At 44.0% G+C, this 20,720-nt stretch overlaps 1 protein-coding gene across 1 annotated transcript in view; it reads left to right on the plus strand.

The window, feature by feature from the left end:
- The window catches only part of ABCA13 (ATP binding cassette subfamily A member 13), a 235,256-nt gene that overhangs the window by 180,906 nt on the left and 33,630 nt on the right, over positions 1-20,720 (plus strand). The window contains exons 44-45 of the mRNA XM_019652970.1: positions 869-1,061; positions 2,292-2,401. Coding sequence (XP_019508515.1) covers positions 869-1,061; positions 2,292-2,401 — 303 coding nt within the window. The remainder of the gene's footprint in view (positions 1-868; positions 1,062-2,291; positions 2,402-20,720) is intronic.

Consider the following 20,720-nt stretch of genomic DNA (forward strand, 5'->3'; position numbering starts at 1 on the left):
GTCGTAGCTGCTTCGTGGCAGAGCGTAGGAGGGCCGGGCAGTTCCGCCTCTCCAGCTGAGCAGCGTCAGTGCCGACCCGCGAGCCACCTCCTCTCCCTGGCCCCTCCCTGCGTGGCCAGCCCGTGGTCGTGCCGCTGGCCTTGCTTGTCTGTAAGAATGCAGGTCCCCACAGGACCTGAGCCCTGGCGGCACAGCCGTCGGCTTGGGAGTCAGCAAACATGTTGGTACGACACCAACTCAGGGTCTGAACTCATTTAATGATTCAAATGTAGGCATGTTACCATTTACAGGGAAATTGAAATTTACTTGAAAGTTAAAATGCACCAGATTGAAAATCACAGGAAGACTGAAAAGTGAGCAGCTCAGGGCTTGAGTGGCTGCCTCCGAGCTGGACACTGAACTTGTGTTCACCTGTCAGACACGCACCGGCCACAGTACGCAGGTCCCAGGCCAGGGCCTGCACTGCAGATGGTGATGTCCAGGGGCTTTCATGGACAGTGTAATTTATTAAATGACCTATTGGCCAAAAGTGCTTAGACAACTTGATTCCTTACAATAATTTTGGGGTAAATTCTTTTTCCATCTAGCACGAGGTCTGGCCTGGTTTTCTCTTTCGTACAGTAGAGTGTCTCTAGTGTGGGGTCTGTGCTCTCGCCGCCTTCAGGAACACGGCCATTCCCTCACGTCAGTGGAGGGACGTTGACGCTTGCCGGACATCAGTGATCAGGCCACGGAGCCTGGGGGCGTGGCCCAGAGCTGCCGCCGGAGCCCAAGGCCACCCCTTCTGCTTAGCCAGACCGCTGGCCTCTCTCTGGACCCTTCTAGCCCCATTCCCCAGCGCGAATGAACTCTGACTTTGTCTTTCCAGGGGTCCCTCTGCCATCCAAGGCACAGTCACATCTTGTAAGGACACAGATGTTGAGAAAGAGCAGATGAGGGTGTTGAAAGGAAGAACCAGCGGAGACGTCCTCGTGTTATACAACCTCAGTAAAAGTTACCAGGGCTTTTTCAAGAGGACCACTGCTGTGCAAGACATCACTGTGGGCATCGGGAGAGGGGAGGTAAGAAGCTCCTGTGTGTACCGTTTTGGTTGCAAACCCGTGTAACCCTAGTTATTGATCTGCCTGTGTTATTCTCAGAAGATCTGAAGTCAGAACTCAGAGCAGCCTTCAAATTTCAGGAACGTCTGCAAATCAGTCAACATGCTCTTGGCTCTTTCTCTAGTGAGAACTTTGCTGATTGACGGATGGGGTTTATTCTGTGTCATAATTTTAAAATTTCACGTGATTGGGGAGCTTTAATTACTGTGTGGGCTGTGGGTGACTTTTTACTGAGTGCCAGTATTTTATGAATCCAGTTAGTTCAGGAAACCACTGCTGCTCTTACTTGGGCTTCACGAGTCTATAAGTGGCCAGTTAAGCCCATCTTACAGGAAGCTGCTCTGGATGGTAAGGAAGGCCCCACACCACAGCCATCGCTCAGATGCTTTGCTTCGTGGACGTGGCATCAATCTGAGAAGAAATGTTTAATCAGAACTGACAGGAGCCATGGAAATTGTTCCTGATTTGTGCTTAATTGCATAAGGAAATCCACTCCGGAAGTTATTACTTTCATTAACCGTTAAAAGTAAGAGAGGCCGGTTGAGGGGCTCAGTTGGTTAAGAGCTCGCTCAAGAATGTGAGCTCTGAACAACAGTGTTGCTGGTTCGATTCCTGGCCTGAGCTGAGCTGCCGCTGAGCTGCCAACAGGTGGCAGGATGGCTCAGCTAGAAAAAAAATAATAATTAAAAAAGAAAAAGTAAGAGAGGACCTTGCATTCATGTTCCAAGCTCCTGAGAAACTCACGGCAGGTTGTGTCGTGACGGGGCCATGCGCTGCCGCGAGGGGCAGTGGGCGCTTCACTCCTGAGTGTGTGGGGGGCAGAGAAGCAGGAGGGCGTTCACAGTGACCCGGGGACATCCTGACGCCGTGCCCCGGGTGAACAGCACAGGATCTTAACACGAGCTTGTCCTGTGGTTGGCTTGTACTCAGCATTAAGACTAGCGATGCGACTATTTTTACCCTGGCTTCAGACACCAGCTTTACGCCACAGAGTAAGAGAAGGCTGGGGAACTTCGTGGAGAGATGGCCCAGGTCCCTGAACCCATCCAACATGTCACATCCACGTGGGCTGTAATCGCTAGGCTCGTCATGAGCATCATGATGGAAAATAGCACCTCAGAGGTAGCGGAAAGCAAATGCTGATTCTGATAGAATTTGGGGTTTATTGTTTAACTTGTCTTCTGCTCTCAGTGCTTTGGGCTTCTGGGCGTGAACGGAGCTGGGAAGAGCACCACATTCAAAATGCTGAGTGGGGACGTCCCCCCGAGCTCAGGACATGCTGTCATCAGGACTCCCACAGGGTAAATTCCAGATTTAATCGTGTTTGTTGCCTGTAGAGTTAGTGATGGAGCCCGCAAACCCCCTCGGCCCTGCGGGATGAGGTCTGAGGACCCCCAGTGTGCCTTCAGGACCGACCGCTCCTCAGAAGGAGGGGAGAGCCTGTGAACGCGATGAAATGAGCTCAGTGTGTGTGGCCAGAGCAGAGGCTCAGGACACGGTGGCAAAAGCCGGCAGGCTGACCTCCGTCAGGGGGCGGGTGCCACATGGGTGACGGCACCTGTCTGCTCGCTGCCCTGTGCCGCTCAGGCGAGCAGGACACAGCCAGCAGCTGGTCCTTTCAGCTTCACCATCGGTTCCAGCTTCCACTGTCCCGATATCCTGTGGCCTGAGGTGGCCAGAGGGGCTGGATGGACCTCCTCTTCCGTAAGGCTATTTCCTCGCTCGTCCTCCGCAGACCATCATGTGTGTCCTGGTATGGATGTCCCATGTCCCATTCTGTGCCCCACACTTCTTTCTTTTTTTTGTTTGTTCATGTATTTTGTTCTTTAGAGTCCACATATAAGTGAGATCATATTTGTCTTTCTCTGACTTATTAATTCAGCATTCATGCACATGAACATATTTTATAGTTCTTTTTCTCCACATAATCCTAAATGAAATATTTTTGATCATTGATCTGTCCTTACTTTTCTACAGTAAACTTTATTTTGTCATGGATTTAAATCTTTCTTGTTCGCTATGTTTTATATAGTATTTTAAATTTGAAATTCATAAGAAAAATTAGTTTGTTGTTGCAATCTGTCATTTCCAATCCTTACTATTAAATTATTTTTACTTTTGTTATATTTTGACAATTTATATTTTCTTACAAAACTCAACTGAAAAATTTTAACTACTTTGTCATAGAGTTATAATTATTATCGTAAGATCTGCATTTTCATTCTATCTTTATACCTGTATGCTTGTGATATTTTTCTGTAAAATTACTTTTCAGACTTTGACTATTTTACTTCAAAAAGAATGAAAGATTGAATTTCTTTAGCAACTCAACTCAGCTTCCAAATTTAGTAAATTTTGTCATTCTTATTAACCTCTCCAACATGCTTTACTCAAACTAGTTTTGTTCTATTTTTAACTTCTTGATTTGAATGATTTTTAAAATAGTTTTTCTTTAAATCATCAAATCATTAAGTTTATAAATATGCTTCTTGTTACTGTTTTAACTTGATCCTAAAGATTTAATAAGTGATATTACTGCTATCATCATTCTCTAAATGACATATATAAGTTTGATTTAGTCTTTTAAAAATTTGCATTGTAGGGTATTTCTAGATATTCAAATCTTGTGTTCCTTGGTTTAATACTTTTTAAAATTCCTTTTAAAAAATGTATATTGAAGTATGAGTTACATGTAGAAAAGGACATCTCCATGCATTTTCGCAAAGTGAACACATTTTTATAATCTGTACCCAGCTCAGGAAATAGCACAAGACCTAACCCCCTTTCCCGGCCTTCTCCTCATCACGGGTAACTGCCCACCTCAGTGTGAAAAATGTAGTTTTGTGTATTATTGTCAGGCTGACTGTCAGGCCAGGAAGTAAAACCCCGACAGCTGACCCAGGTTCCCGCACGTGTGCCCTCCCACCCAACAGGGTCTGGACGGCTCTGTCACCCAAGGGCACCCCTAGACACCACCGTTTAGTCTTGCTCATTTGTAGAAACTCGATATGTCTTTTAAGTGTCTCGATCTGTGGGTTTCCGCTTATCTCCTTTTCTTTACAGTGTAGCTCTTGGTCCCGGGCCCTTGGACTTGGAGAGGGAGCTGCTGGCAGCCTTTGCTGGTCGCTCAGAGGGGGTGAAACTGGATGTGGGCCCAGAGGCTGAGCAGCTCAGTCAGGCCTCCTGCTGCCTAAGCAGCAGCCGCCTGGTGTGCTCTCAAGAGGCGCGTCTTACCTGGTCTTCATTCTTTAGTGTCAGCAGTCACGACTAATGCATCTTTCACCCAGTGGAGATTGCAAAATGGTGACAGCCTAGCTCTTATCGCTTTGTTTTCGTTTCCTGGCTTGAATAATTTTATAAGGAGTTGCTTTCACTGTGTTTTATTTGATTACGCAGAGGCATAGTACGTATAAAAAAATGACAGATGAATGCTTGTTGTTTTCCTTTTCATTTACCAGTTTTCAAGACAATTAATTGCTTTCCAGTCATCCTATCCTCAGAGGTGAGAAAATCGGGTTTGTCTGTTTTGGGTTCCATCGCCCTGGTTTCATTCTGATAGATGTAGCTTGTGCCAGAAGGCTCGCTTGTGCCGAGTTACCCCGTCTGCCCCTGCAGCTCTGCCTTCCCTGTCTCCCCTCATCCCCGCCGGTCCAGCTTTCTCGTCTGTATTCTAGGATAGTGACAACTCAAGTGTTGGAATGAAGACGTGATGAGGTCTCATATGCAAGCCTCCTTGTCCAGTAACAGGCGTACACTCACCTAAGAACTAGCCCCTTTCCACCTAAATGAAGTGAGAGAGCTGAAAGCTTAGCCACCTTACTGCACACGTGACCTGTTAGTCACTCCGCCATCCGTGCTCACCCCTTCCTCTTGTAACTATTGCGGGGCGCGGGCAGAGAACACAGTTCTACTCTGGGCAGTCTCTGTCGATGGATAAAAAGTCAACATTGGGAACTAATTATGTTTGAGAAGAGAAAATAGAGAATTTATTAGTCAAGGGAGCGTTTGAGGAATTGTGACTAGAGTTGTAGGTCCTACTTAACATTCTGGAAGGGACACATGCGGGATGGGCTTGAGGCTCTGTCAAGCACTATGTTGTTGACTTTCCCTGAAGTCGTAGAAATGAGAAGCTTTTCTGTGTGGGTGGTGGCTTTTTGTGGTAACTTCTCTGTTTATAAGTACATCTGGACAAAATAATCAGAATTCCAAAGGAAGCAAAAATATATGGTTTATTTTTTCACCCCTGAAAGGCTGACTCTCTCCCTCATAATCTCATTCCATCATTTCTAAAATAATTGGAAAATGAAATTCAAATAGCTGCTCTTGAAAGCAAGCATGAATTTACATCTCCGTAATGGCCTGCAAGTCCCTTATTATGCTATGTGTCTGTGTAATTAGTTTAATTATAACTAAATCACACTTGCATTAATTATATTTTTAACCTTGATTATTTGTAATGTTAATTGTACATTGGAATTCAAGGAATGAAATGGTAATTGGGACACAATGGAGTTTTTAACCACTTAGAGGGCTGATACGTATCTTACAGTCCATGAAGCTGATAACACTCCACCAAACCGAAACACGGGGATTCAGACAGTTTTTGTGTTAAATCCCTTTCCTTTGAGGTTATATTTATCAGGAGCAGCACTCTCTTCTTGTTTAGTTTTTAAAGTTTATGAACTCATATCCTCAAACTTGAGACTGTATCTAAAGAATTTATTTAAAAACTGACCATTACAACTAGTATGAAGTGTCAGGTGCTCCTGATGTGATGACAGAGGTCGCAGATGGACGCACACACGACTGCTTGGCCAGTGCAGGGCCCACATTCCGGAGCGGACCATCCTGCGTCAGGACACGGCTGCCCGTTGGTCACAGTCCCGCATTCCAAGCTGCCTCACTGCTGATGCCATCGTGTGTTCAGGGCGAGTGTTTGGACCCTGAAAGCGTTTGCGTTTACAACCCCCAGACAAAATAAATGCGAATAACAATAGCCATAGTTTTTGTGATTCTGCCACTCGCCAAGCATTACGTTAGGGGCTTAGCATTCTTGATCTCATCTAATATTGTAACAACCTTGGGAATAGATATTCTCCTCACTTAACTAATAAGGAATCTGAGGTTGAGAGGATTAAGTGGCACACCAGAAGATAGACTTCTAGAAAGGGGCAGAGGCTTTGAATCTAATTTTCAGCTCTGAATCTCAGGCTCTGGCTCTCCCCTGAACTGAGAGGAAAAGAAACAATAATCTATAGACTCATAGCATAAAATGTGAAAAAAGGCACAGCAAGACATAATTTGTTTTTTTTTTTGAGAGGCAACTGACAGATACCAGAACAAGCATGTGTTTTGCAGAAAATGCAGGTTGTCAGGGAATTAAGTAATAAATAGTAGAAAAACTGTTCAGACACCGCTTTCTCCTCCCAGCTGAGCCCAGCATTTTGGGCGCCTGCGCCATTTCCCTGTGTGCGGCCGGGACGGACCGGCCCGCACTTCCTCCCGTCCGAAATGCTCGCTGTCAGAAGTCATGTGAGCGTTAGCTGTTAAGTGTTACAACCCCATCAAATCTCCAAGCGCTATGGGTATAGCACGTGGGAGTTTGTATACAGATTACTCTGCTTCAATCAAAGTGCTACAAAACCAGTGAAAAAGCACAGGGCTCATTTATTCCTTGTAAAAGCCTTATCTTCCTTTAGACAAATATGACTCACAAATTAGAACAGTTTTAATCATAACCTCGCCAACTAGGAATTACTTGGAATTTGTTTCTCTCCCATTAAATGGCAATTTAACAACCTAGTACAGAGTGAGGAAAAAATGAAAGGAAATCCTCTCTAACCTCACATTAAAGTGATTTTTATTCTTGGAGTCCCAATTTTGAAAAGAAAAAGTCTGTCTACATACCTGCCTACACATAATCACGTGCGTGCATACACAGATGCACAGCTGCAATAACCACAGTTTCCCACCCGTTTCACCCGTGTCCAGGGCCACGCGTCGGAAGTGGTTTTCAGGACCCCTGGCTGACCGCCTGCCTTGTATCCCCAGGGCTTCAGTGCCAGCGTGTCCTCAGTGCTTCTCTCCTCACACTTACATTGCTGTGTGTGTTTTCCTTTCCTGGAGCAAAGTGCCTCCGAGCTCTAACAGTCCTATCTGTGAAAGAAAGCGGTGCCTGATTCCGGGATCGGCTAGGACGTGGCAGAGGTGCAGGCAGCAGAGGGCTCCATGCTCAGCCACCACGGGCCTCAGAGGGCACCACGGGCGGTCACCGCGCGCTGATTGTGTTTCCAGGAGACGTCGGTGCCTTCTGCGTTGCGCTCCCATGGGAAGCACCCAGTAGGCAGGATGTGCCGAGATGTCCTTAGTTTGAGACCAGGATGCCTGGTTCTGTGCATGTGCACCTGTCCATGTTCGCGTGCGTCTGCTCACACATCACCTTAGATGTGACCGCTGTCGTTCAGGACATCTTTCCTGACCCAACACCAACAGGGCCAACGCGCAGCTGAGGCTGCGAAGGTCATCGTGTCAGGGGGAAGTGCCTTCAGCGCGTAGAGGACTGCTGAGCTCTTGTGCGTGCTGTGCCGTGATGTGTCACTTCTCGTGGGCCTTCATCCTACACCCACAAATATTTCTCTGCACCCACGTACCGATGGCTGGGATAATTACATTGTCTTCAGCCATCTATTTGTGTCACTGCGGAGTGGTGTCAGGAAGGCTCTGGGAGTCCCCTGGCAGAGACTTGTCCCTAAGCATTTTGTTAATTAAGGGATGATGTACACTGAAGGGGACTATCACGGAATTGCTTCCTTTCCCAGACAGCTAAAGACAAAAGCCAAGTCGCGGTTTCTATAGATGTAGAGGATGTCTTTCCCTGAGGATACTCTAGCATAGAACCACATCTTCTTTAATAAATAGGAGAGGATGCTGGGGGTGGGGGTGGGAGAAACACCAGCCGGAGACACTTGTTTTTTTTTTTTTTGACCACAGATTTTTGTTTTTTGGTGTTTTTTTAGCTGAGTCATCCTGCCACCTGTTGGCAGCTCAGCAGCAACTCAGCTCAGGCCGGGACTCGAACTGATGTTGCTCAGAGCTCGCACTCTTGAGCGAGCTCTTAACCAACTGAGCCACTCGGCCGGCCCTTGACCACAGATTTTTGAATGTCAAGTGCAGTCTCAAGACTTACAGCTCCTGTATTGGGCTGTAAGAGAGGTCACGTGTGAGCTTGTGGTGTGGAGACCAGGGCCAGTCCATTGTCTGAGCTCATCAGCCCTCCCTTACGGTCCCCTGTGAACCAGTATCCCCACACGGCTGCCCTCACATGGGCGCTGAGCCCCCCATGCCCTGGGGTTCCCCAGTGCCCACGCTGGTCTAAGCCTCTTCGTCCCCACCTGCCTTTGCACCTGGGAGTTCTCATGTGCCCCCATGTCAGAAGCAGACAAGTCAGCAGCCTCCATGGGGAAAACGGGCTTGTTCCTAACTCGAGGCTAAGCCCGCAGCGCGACCTCATCAGTACGGACATGCGCTGCCCACGGTTCATTTGCCTTGGGGATACTTGTTGGCTCGTCAGCTCTCTGAAGAGATGCATAGTCGTTTCTCAATAAATGACTCAACCTTTCATTTTATTGGTGGAGAAACTGAGGCCAGAGAGGTGCAGGGACTTGGTCTGTTATGCAGCTTGACGTTAGCGGTAAGTCGGTGTTCCGTGCCCAGCACACGCTCCCCCGTCTCACACTTGTGGAGGTGACAGCTGTGGCCGGGCTGCCGGATGCCCTTGTCAGGCCTGGCTCTGACGGGACTGTGCTAAGGTTGGTTAAGAGTGAAGTCATCAGTACTGAGGGGTCCCCCCACCGTATCAGTGCTCGCCAGCTGGCACCCCACTGGGTTTTTAAATCACGTCACAGATGAGCATCATCGAGGCCATCAGCAGAAAACCTTCTTCCTCTCCCCTCCAGGTCCTGCCACGCCCTGTGTCCCATCCCCGCCCGCCTCTCGCCCTGTCTTCCTCACAGTGGTTAGGACCACTGGTTAAGACAGTGGTTGGCATCTATCCCATAGCAACCTGTGTCCACTGAGAAGAAAGAAGGCCTTGCCTTTCCCCCTTTTTCTGCTACATACTCACGCTCTTCGAGTATCTCATTGTCACCTTCGTGCAGCTAAGTTTCATGCATGTTTCAGCTTTCCTGGCTGAATCACGCGGAGACTCATAAGCCTTGTGCTGTGCAGCAGTGAGGACAGACTCGGCCGTCCTGCCCACGGGCCGAGCTGGCCCCCTGCTAGGGGAGGGTGCCGTGTGTGTCATTTGCCACGTCCATCGTCAGCCGCAGGAGCACTGAGCGAGCACGAGGGAAATGCACTCTGAAAGAAAAGAGTATAAATGCTTCCAAAGAACTCCAGAAACAAGCGAGAAACCTAAAATACCCCGCTTTTTTGCTTAGCCTCCACAGGGAGCCATTAATGTTCTCAACAAGCTAAACTCCATGACGTCCCTTCATGATTGGGGTTGAGATGACATCAGCGAGTTTTTCATGTCTAACTAGTCAGACGTCCTCTCTACCTGGTGGGGTTGATTATGACACAGTGCTGGGAGGGGGGGAATTCCTCTTCACTCAAGATAAATATCCTAGTTCCTTGCTGGTTGGTGTGTTTATACCTAAGTCCTTGTAGCTTTGTATCTTGTTCACGGATAAGGCCTGAGATAAAATTTCACCTTGAATTAGAAAAAGGTTACCTAGTTACCATCACACCATTTACTGAATAGTCTCTATTGACTTGAAGTGACTCATTTACCATCTAATAAATTACTAAGCATTTTTCTATGCACTTGACATGTTTGTGTGCTTTTCATTGGAATTGGTTTGCATTTCGGGCACAGATTCTACCCTATTTTTAAACTATGGTTTTTTGTTTGTTTTAGATTTTTTTTTTAATTGGGGAATTGGGGGAGGGAACAGCGCTGGGGAATTGGGGGAAGGGGAACAGACAAGCTGCTGTCCTTTTGTTCTTCAGCTTAGTTGTGGAGGACGTTGCTTCACTGGCCCATGTTGGTATTATCATTGCACTCTTCCTGGGTGAGGCAGATTGGTCGCCGGCTTCTGGACAGCTGCTCACAGTGGCTCTTGGCAGCTCTCACCTGCTGCCAGCCGCTCACACTGGCTGCCAGCCACTCACGGTAGCTCACAGCAGCCCACTGCGGCCCCACTGCAGCCTATGTTGTCGCTGGCGACTCACAGCAGCCCAGCTCCAGGTTGAGCTGTTGTTCACCATCTTAGCTGCAGAGGGCAGTGTCACTGGCCCTCATGTGGGATCTGAACCGGGGCCCTGCTGCTCAGAGCTGGCGTCCCAAGCCAGCTCTTAACCAACGTGCCACTCGGCCGGCCCTAAACTATGGTTTTATAATAATATGTTTTCCTGTCAAAGCAAGTCCCTTCACTGCTAGTTGTCGGAATTTTCCTACTGTGAAGCATTTGTAGATAAAATAGCCGTAAAAGCATCGAAAGATTTAGGATGTTGAGCCTCTTCGTTCAGCGCTGCTGTCCTACTCTCCCCGGCGGGTTCCCGTGATGTTCTCCGTTACATGTGAGTGTATCCCGCGCGTTTCCTGTTAGGGAGGCTGCGTCACAGCTTATGTGACTCCATGCATGTCCTTCTCTTATATTTTTAACTACTTAATGTTTATATGCAAGAAAGCTATTTAGTGTTGCTTTTTAAAGTTGCAACCACCTATTTTTTGTTTTTTAGCTGAGCCATCCTGCCACCTGTTGGCAGTGCTCAGCAGCTCAGCTGGGGCCGGGAATCGAGCCGGTGACCCTGTTGCTCAGAGCTCGCACTCTTGAGTGAGCTCTTAACCGACTGAGGCACTCGGCCGGCCCTGTGACCACCTATTTTGCTGACATCTTTTATTTGACCTAATGTTTTCTTAGTTAAATATCTCTACTTTTCTTGGTAGGCAAGACTATTACTTCCTAATTTCTAATATTCATATACTTTTTCTTCATTATTTCAATTGGTTGAACTTACTTGATTTTCTACAATTTTTCTTAAACCTGGAGAGCTAATATTTATTCTTTACTCACAACTCGCTCTTTCTGAATTTTTTGTCAGGAACAAATACTGATTTTTCCCCAATACTTCTGAATCATGAATATCAGTGATCTTTCTTCGTCTTTTGAACTGTCTCACTTTTCATATACTTTTTAGAGCAGTTCATGCGTTGCTTAGTGTTTACACCCTTGCGATTATATGAATACTGTTCACCTGCGAGCCCTGAAATGCCTCGACACCCGTTCCTGCACCACTGTTTTGTTGTCTTTGTTAATTTGATTTGTTTTCTATGAATTATTTGTCCTTTTACAGCCCATCCAGGCCCATCAGTTAGTCAGTCACTTTCCTCCAGGCCTGTACGGACCCTTCCTCAGATGTGCTGTCAGCTGTTCTCTTCTACCACCTTCCGTCACTCTGGGTGTCCTTCCGTCCTCCCTCTTACTGCATCCTCTGGTTCCTGTTTCCATATCTTCCCCTTTCTTGGTTTTCAGGTTTTTGTTTTGTTTTTGAGAGCATCTTCTTGAAAGGAAGTTTTTTGAGGAACTTCCTTTCTTCTTTTTTAATACATGTTTTTGATAGTTTGGCTGGGTTGAGAATTCTAGGTTGGAAATCATATTTTCTCAGAATTTTGAATGCATTTCTCTACTGTATCTCCAAAGATCTTCTAGGATTTAGGGTTGATTTTGAGGAATTCAGTGCATTATAACTTGATTTTTAGAATGCTTATTTTTTCCTAGAAGATTTTAGGATCTTCTTTTTGTTTCTGTGTTGTGAAATTTCATGATGATGTGCTTTGGCATGGGCCTTCTTTTTAAAAATGTGTTATTATGCTTGGAATTGTATGGATTGTTTTAATCTGTAAGTTTATTTCCCTTGGTGCTGAGAAGTTTTCTTGATTTTTTTTTCTTTCATAATTTTCTCCCTGTGTTTTTTTTATTATCTCTGTGTTGGGTTGCTGTTATTCAGTCGTCTCCTAGAATGTCAAATGTTTTCTTTTTTTTCAACATCTTAATCTTTTGGTTCTACTTTACCTTCCAACTACTTTTTGAGTATTCCATTTTAATCATAAACACAATCATATTTTTTTACATTTTTAATAGCTCTTTTTTCCCTCTAGTTATCTGTTTTATAAAACATGGCATCTTGTTTTTCATAAATATAATATCTTTTATCTCTGAAAATATTGATATATTTTTCTTTAAAAATATTCTCTCTGCATGTCTCTGATATCTGTAACTTCCTATTTTCTATTTTGTTTCTGTTTTGCTTATGTTGTTCATGTCGCAGACTTCCTTCAAATAACTATTGCTCCTTTGATATTCTCTTATACTTTCTATTTGAGCATTAAAAACCTTAATGAAAAATCTGTATGGCCAGGACTTATATAAACTCTGTATTAGTTGGGTTTCACTGCAGTTTGTGATATGATTTTAATGTACTTTTGGGAGGCAGTAAAGATAAAATATATATTTAATCTCCATCTTTAATTGGATGTCTAGATTTATTAACTGCAGATCCCCATTGCAGTGCCGCTGTAATCCCATTTGATCGTGTTGGTTCCTTTGAACCTTGCAGAAACTTGAATTGCCAGAATCAGTAGTGACACATTTTCTGAATTTCAGACACGGAAGTCTGAGGATCACTGGATCTGTATTTTTCATCTTCAGTCTTGGTAATATGTTCTGGGATTTTAGGTTCGTGTTTTGTTTCTGCATTATTCTTTCTCTCTCATCAAAGAAAGAGAGGCATATGCATCCATGCATCATTTGTTTAGATACATGTCTATTTTAATCTGTTTCAGCACTGACCACCCACTTTTTCATTCATTTTAGTAATGCTAACTCTCATTTTGGTAAAATTCATCTTATATTTAGTTGTTTTCCTTAAATGAAGGGTAACTGGGGTGGGGAATATATGTTCTGATTCCTTGAATATCAGAGAGTTACTTTCAGTTGCCTTCCCTTGTTACAAGCACCTCGGGTGCGCACACATTCTTTCTTAGGTCACATGTTTTTCATGAAACCTTCTGGACCACAGCTCCGTTGTCTTCTGGCAGTTGGCCTCACTTTGCTTTTTGTTCAGGTATTTATGTTTTATTTTATTTTCTCAGAATTTAACCGAAACAAGCAAGAAAACAAAACCCATTAATTCTTTGTCAGGACTCATCAAGGCTTCATAGTATTTCTATCTATGTATTTCTTTATTTCATTCTTTTTGGTATTTTTAAAAGTTAAATTCAATAAAATAATTTTGGTTTCCTGGCAGTTCTTCCTTATTTCAGCCTATTATTCCTCATCCTAAGAGACGTCCTATTCCATTTTGTTTCTGTTTTATCTCAGCATTTCTCTCCGTGGACACTGAGTTTCTTACTGAGGCTGCTTCCTGGTGCATCTCACTTGGCATGCCAGCACGTTCCCTGATTTTTTTAGACACACATTCTCGCTGAATTTTCTGGATATTGTTTCTTTTGCACAATTCAACATTATTTTCAGGGTGCTGTTTTACTTGTCCTAGAAAAGGTGAGCTCTTTATCACGGTGAATTTTATCAGCAGCAGCGGTGAGCGGTGTCCTCTGCTCCCACTGGTGCTGGCTGCATGCTGACGGCAGAAATGCAGCGGAGACGCCAAGCTCCCACTGCCTTCTGGGCGTCTGTAGGCTCTTACCTCGTGCATGTTCTTTGCGTTGAGGTAGCCTCGTTTCTCGCCTTCACTGCCTTTCCTCTAGTCCTCGGAACCCGTTCAGAACACAAAGCCGTCTGCCTCAGCAGCGCCCAGGTGCCAAGGGCCTGTGTCCCGGCCTGGCTGGGGTACATCCGGCTTCTCTGAGCTGGGATTCAGGTGGTTGACTACCTGTGTGGGGTGTATATAAAGTTTATTTACCTTTTTTTTTTTTTTTACATATTCTCTATTATGAGTTGAATTCTTATTGTGATCCAAACAAAAGTTTTTGATAGTTTTTAAAAACCCAATTCCTTCTAATAACTATTGAGATGCCCTCTCAGATCATTGCATTATTGTTCTGTGTGATGATTTTTTTTTTTAATTCTACGGGCGTTTTAGGGAAACATTGGAGATGCAATTTTGAACAGGAAGTTAATAACTCTGATGGTAAGGTACAGTGTGAATTGATGTGGGCAGAAACCCTTTTTTTAGGCAAGGTTCAATGGTGAGCACACCAAGAAAGAATTGGGGCGTTAAGGAGAAAGAAAATATGCCAAAATATTTTTGGTAGCCTAGTGTCATAAATTTTGAACAAGGGCATCGAAAAAAGTGGAGTCAAATATGATTTTTGAGGGTGAGAAGTTTGAGTCCGGATTTACTGAAGAATAAAGGGTTAATCAGCAACTGGGAATGTGAAAAAAGGACCACTATGGGAAGATGCTGTGTTTATTTTTCTTTGTTTTTGGTTTTATAGTCTATGTTATTGTCCCTGAAACACACACTTCTCTTTGAAAGGGACTAACATATTGCAATCCATTCTCCTTTTCTTCTCTCTTCCTGGACATCCCTGGGAAAGATAAACGTGCGTCCTGAGATTGATGGGAATGAAGTCGTGATTTTGGTATAATTTGTTACCCTGAATATGGTAGATGATTATCGAAATTATTTAGCATGAAAAGTAAACATTTGGTATCATCATGTGTAATGACACGGATATATTGTGATTTCCACGGGGAATAATGTGCTTTTTATCTTGGAGCCAGCACATAAAGGAGTATATTTTAAAGCCTCTGGGCTTTGCATGGATACTACTTTGGTTGTAAATATCAGTTTCCTTTTAATATTCTTTTTATCAGATAAATATTTTTGTGCTGTTGCTGTGGCATTTGGCATTCTCATTTTAAATACTTTTGAATATGTGATACATGCGCCTGATAAAAATACTCAGAGACTAGAAGGGCGGAACACTCTCCACGTGCCCACTTTCTCTCCAGGGGTCTCTTACTTAGCTAGGCTCCCCTCAGACCTCACTGACAGGTTTCTCCCAGTGACTCAGTCTGAGTCCTTCGCTTGAATAGTTGAGTTTATCCATTTATAGTAGTCGCTAGAGAAGTTACTTTATCCTCATGCTGCCATCTCGTTTTGTGTTATGTTTTCTGACTCAGCGCTACTCCTTCTGTGGATTTCACGTGTGGTCTAGTTTTTGTTGACTGCTCGTCTTTGTTTCCTGCATGGCCCCACGTTTCTCCTGATAACTGGAGGGACTTTAGACTGTGTTTAGCTTCTCTGGTTTCCTCTGCAAATGTAACTGCATTTTGCTTAATGTCCCACTTCTTCGTAGGGACAATGTGAACTCCTCCACATGAACAATAGCAAAAGTTGTACATTCCCAATGCCACACCTCTCCCTCTTGTCCGCTCACCCCAGTGTTTTTGGGGAAGGGCAGGATGGCATCGCTGATCTGGGAGCGAGAACTGGACGTGAGAAGTTGTGCGGAGCCATGTCCAGCCTTCGCCAGCATCTCCGCAGGGGCCATGTAACTCATACCCAGACTGTAATTCTGTCCTCTAAGTTTGTAAAATAATAACAGTTTGCAATTCTCCCTGGCTTTTTTTTTTTTTTGAGAAAAAATACATTAAAATTTCCGAAAGACTGTAAACTTTAAATAATACTATAAAATTGAGGCATTATCATCTTATGGCTACAGTTTATCAACAACTCATTAATAATAAAAAAATGAAGCTATCTTACTGACAGTTTTATTTGCAATTTATTATGTTTTTTATGATAGTGATTCTTAGTAGATTTCAGGACATAACATAGTAAACTAATCTATACTTCTAACATAGGGATTTTTTAAAACTCCCACTTTGAGAAAAGAACCATAGCAAGCTTGCCTGCCTCTGCTTAAATATTCAAACTATGAACTAGGTAGAATAGTTGTACTCAGTCTGTCAATTTCTTGTAACTACCATAGTTTTCAGTCTTTATAGGAAAATTTCTTATATAATTAAAACAGTTAGAGGGACTCAACATTAGAGTAATTGAACTGTTTAAAGTAAAAAAACCTTCATGACAATATTTATCATGGAATTAATGATGCACTTATAAGAATTTGAATCCACATAAATACAAATATGTGAAAGACGTATGACTGATAATTATTGTATGAATTAGTGGCACTCGCATTTGTTGTCCTGATTCTGTGCATTTGTGATGACTTCGCTCAGTGTCAAGTGCTGACCTGAAGGAGAGCTGTATTAGGCCAAGGGGTCCTGAGAAGCTGGGACTGCGCTGATGGCTTCCAGACAGTTTCTAAGTGGGCCTGCGTGTCCTGAATGTTGACATGCCAAGGGAAAGACACCTCCAGTGGAATGTCCGAGTGACAGCAGAGCAGGTGGTGACCAGAGCCACCACGAGTCCTTTAAAACAAGTGTATGCTGTATGAACTTAATCTCTTCTGTGAATAAATTATTAGACTGGAAGGTGGGCAGCTGCTGTGCATAGAGGAACTCTGTAATTTAATGAGTCATTTGATGCCAGGAATTTACAGCGTTTTCACAGTGGTCACGAAGGCAAAATCTTGGCAGTATGAAAATATGATTGGGTATAATTTACCATTTTGAAAGGACATCACTGCATCAAACTTGTGGCTTCTCTCATGGTCTGGTGCAAAGGAGGAAGTCAAAATGAATAAAAATCAAAGCTTAAGGAGTGCTCCCTGAAAGGTGACTGTTCTCTTATGTTGCACGTGCACCTGTGTTTAAATCCCAGTCGGAAGTGCCTGAGAGAACTCCCCTTGTGTTAGATGGTGGAATCCGTGTGTGTACAGGCTTAACCCTGGGGAATGGACTTACTCTAGCCTTCAAAGCAGGAAGTATTGACATATTTGGATCCGGATTTAAGAAACAAAGCCCACGGCAGCAGCATATTCTTTCTGAAACCACGACGGGCCACCTAGGAGGGGCGGCTCCCTGAATCCCTGAATTGCTCATGGGTTCGGGGGCTTCTCCTGACATGTGGCCCTCACCCAGGAGCCCATGAGACCAGCTCACGGCATCCGGTGTGCAGGAAGCAGTCGTGACAGCAGCCTTGCAGTCACCTGATGGGAGGATGTGGGGCGTTCGCAGGTGAGCCTGCAGTGATGGGGCGGCTGCAAAGTTCCAAGCGGTTGAGAGCAGATGGGTTTAAAATGCGGGCTGGAAGGCAAACGATTCCATGACCACTGAGCAGTTCTTTGCTGGCTCTTTCTGAAGGACTTTGGCAGCTTAGAGATTGCTGATGATACAAAGGAAATTAAATGCCTGAAGTGAAAAGTAGAACCTTGGTAAAACCTCTTCAAACATTAAGATGTTGGTTTTGCAAAGACCTCTCATAGTGCTCCAGACATTGTATTTAATTTTCAGAATTTCTTATCTGTGATATCATTAAATAAAGAGGAAAAAAAGGCTACTCAGTGTGCATTGTGGTGAAAGTCCCTTGAAGTTCATTTTTGTGTCAAATCCTGACATAAAATGAAAATGTCTTGCCTTTCCGAGCGGTGCTGAGGCATAAAGCATACAGAGTTATGACGTCTTGATTAGGCCGAGATAACAGGAGTGCTATCTCAGCTTGCGTGGAAACCGTAAAATAGAGGTGCGTGTTTCCTAACACACAAACGTGATCAACAGTGGTTTTGACTTAGAACGTACTGGTTTCCTGACTCAGATAGGCTAGAATATTTATGACGATGGGCTTATCTTCCTCTAGGTCAGTGAGTAGGAACTGTGATTCAGATGATAAACTGCTGCCTTATTCCAGACCTCCATCGTCATCCCTACACAGATTTTCACAAGGCCGTGCCCACTTAGCGTTTCCATGGGGTTATGACACATCGCCGCTGAAAATGGGTCCTGTTACCCTAAATCCTGGGGTGTCAGGCTGATCTCTGTAGGCTCTTATTTCCCCCAAAGTTTGATAAAGAATCTTAGGCCTTCACAGAGAAGCTGGCGTTTAAACTAATAAAACAGAGTTGGGGAAACCACAAGATGGTTTGACCTTGTGCGTCTTTCATGCTGTTTGAGTACATGACTCCTCCACGGCTCAGCAGCCCCAGCTCTCTCTGTGAACATTCTGGTAAAGTGCCCACAGTGAGATGTGTCAATTCATAATAAACTGTGAAGCGGACGGATGTCCTGTGTGCACGATCTGAGCAAGAGGTGACCACCCTGCACTTCAAAGCGAATGCAAATGTTTTCTCTGCACGGCCGATGGAAGGCGCCCGGCTCGGAAAGTTAGAGGGAAAGATCCTAATGTGAGAGCTTGTCTCAGGTACGAATGTAACTCCCGTGTAGCTGGACATGACGCAGCCATGTTGCAAGTGGCAGCATTTCCTGTTTCCTTATGGCTGAGTAATTCTCCATTGTGTGTATGTGCATCGACACACGGCATCTTCTTTATCCATCCATCCACTGATGGACACTGAGGTTGTCTCCATATCTCAGCTGTTGTAGGCCCTGCTGCTGTGAGCATGGGCATGCAGACATCTCTTAGAGATCCTGATTTCGTTTCCAGAGGTGGGATTGCTGGATGTTACAGCAGTTCTATGTTTGTTTGTGGACCCTCCACACTGTTCTCCATAGCGGCTGCACCCGTTTCCATTCCACCAGCAGAGCACAGGGGTCCCCTTTCTCCACGTCCTCACCAACACTTGTTTTCTTTCTTCCTTTTGATGACGGCCATTCTAACAGGTGTGGGTGACATTGTGCTTTGATTTGCATTTCCTTGATGGCTAGTGATGCTGAGAATCTCTTCATGTATTATTGGCCATGTGTATGTCTTCTTTGGAAAAATGTTCAGTTCCTTTGCCTGTTTTTTAATCAGATTGTTTTTTGCTATTGAGCTGTATGAGTTCTTCATATATTTTGGATATTAAGCCCTTATTAGATGATTTTCATATATTTTTTCCCCATTCCATAGGTTGCCTTTTAATTTTGCTGATGGTTTCCTCTGGTGTGAGGGAGCTTTTTAGGTTGATGTCATCCCATTTGTTTATTTTTGCTTTTGTTACCTTTGCTGTTGGTGTTAAGTAAAAAAAAAAAATCATTGCCAAGACTGATACCAGCAAGCTTGTCCCCTATATTTTCTTCTAGGAGTTTTATAGTTTCAGATCTGAAGTTTAAGCCTTTAATCCATTTTGAGTTGATTTTGTGTGTGGCGTAAGGCAGAGGTCCCGTTTCATTCTTTGCATGTGGCCATCCGGTATCCCAACACTGTTTACTGAGTGCACTACCCTTTACCCACTGTGTATTCTTGGCTCCTTTGTCAAAATTTATTGACTATATATGTGTTGGCTTATTTCTGGGCTCACTAGTCTGCTCTTTATAGTTATACTTTTTACCCCTCAAAATGACAACCCCCTTTCTCCAATCCGCTGCCCCACTCCCCCACCCTGCCCATATCACACATATCTATTATAATGCCCTTGACTCCACTCCCACACTATACTCGACATCCCGTGACTATATACATATTCAATTATAGTTGACATACAGTATTATACAACATCAGCTTCAGGTGTACAGTGCAGTGATCAAGCCTCTACCCCATCCATGATGCAGTCTCCTAGCAAGACGTGACCATCTGACACCCTACAAAATACTTACAACATTATTAATTATATTTCCCAAATTGTCTTTCATGTCCCTGTGGCAATATTGTGGTTACGTATTTATGTGTCTAATCCCTTCTCCTTCTCCCTCATCCTCCCGCAACTAGCAACCATCAGTTGTTCCTCTATATCTCTGAGACCATTTCCATTTATTTTGCTCGTTCATTCAGTTTTTTAGATTCCACATATAAGTGGGATCATACGGTATTTGTCTTTCTCTGACTGACTTATTAACTTAACATAATAGTCTCCAAGTCCATCCATATTGTTGCAAATGGTACGATTTCATTCTTCTTTATAGCGGAGTAATACTCCATTGTGTAAACGTACCACAGTTTCTTAATCCAGTCGTCTACCGATGGGCATTTCGGTTGTTCCCAAGTCTTGACTATTGTACATAGCGTTGTAGTAAACATAGGGGTGCATATATTTTTTCGAATTACCATCTTGGGTTTCTCTGGATAGATACCTAAGAGTGGAATTGCTGGGTCATGCAGTAGTTCCATTTCCAGTTTTTTGAGATATCTCCACACTGATTTCCATAATGGCTGCACCAATCTGCAGTCCCACCAACAGTGCAGCAGGGTTCCCTTTTCTCCACAGCCTCGCCAGCACTTGTTGTTTGTTGATTTATTGATGATAGCCATTCTGAGCTGAGTGAAGTGGTATCTCATTGTGGTTTTTATTTGCGTTTCTCTAATGATTAGTGAGGTTGAACATTTTTTCATATGCCTGTTGGCCATCTGTATGTCCTGTTTAGAGAAATGCTTCTTTATATCCTCTGCCCATTTTTTAATTGGGTTGTTTGTTTTTTTGGTGTTGAATTGAATGTTTTATAGAGTTTGGATATTAACCCCTTATCAGATATATCATTGGCAAATATCTTCTCCCATTCAGTAGGCTGCCTTTTTGTTTTATTGATGATTTCCTTGCTGTGAAAAAACTTTTAAGTTTGATGTAATCCCATATGTTAATTTGTTCTTTTA

Source organism: Hipposideros armiger, unplaced genomic scaffold (assembly GCF_001890085.2).
Source record: "Hipposideros armiger isolate ML-2016 unplaced genomic scaffold, ASM189008v1 scaffold_191, whole genome shotgun sequence".
Classification (NCBI taxonomy): domain Eukaryota; kingdom Metazoa; phylum Chordata; class Mammalia; order Chiroptera; family Hipposideridae; genus Hipposideros; species Hipposideros armiger.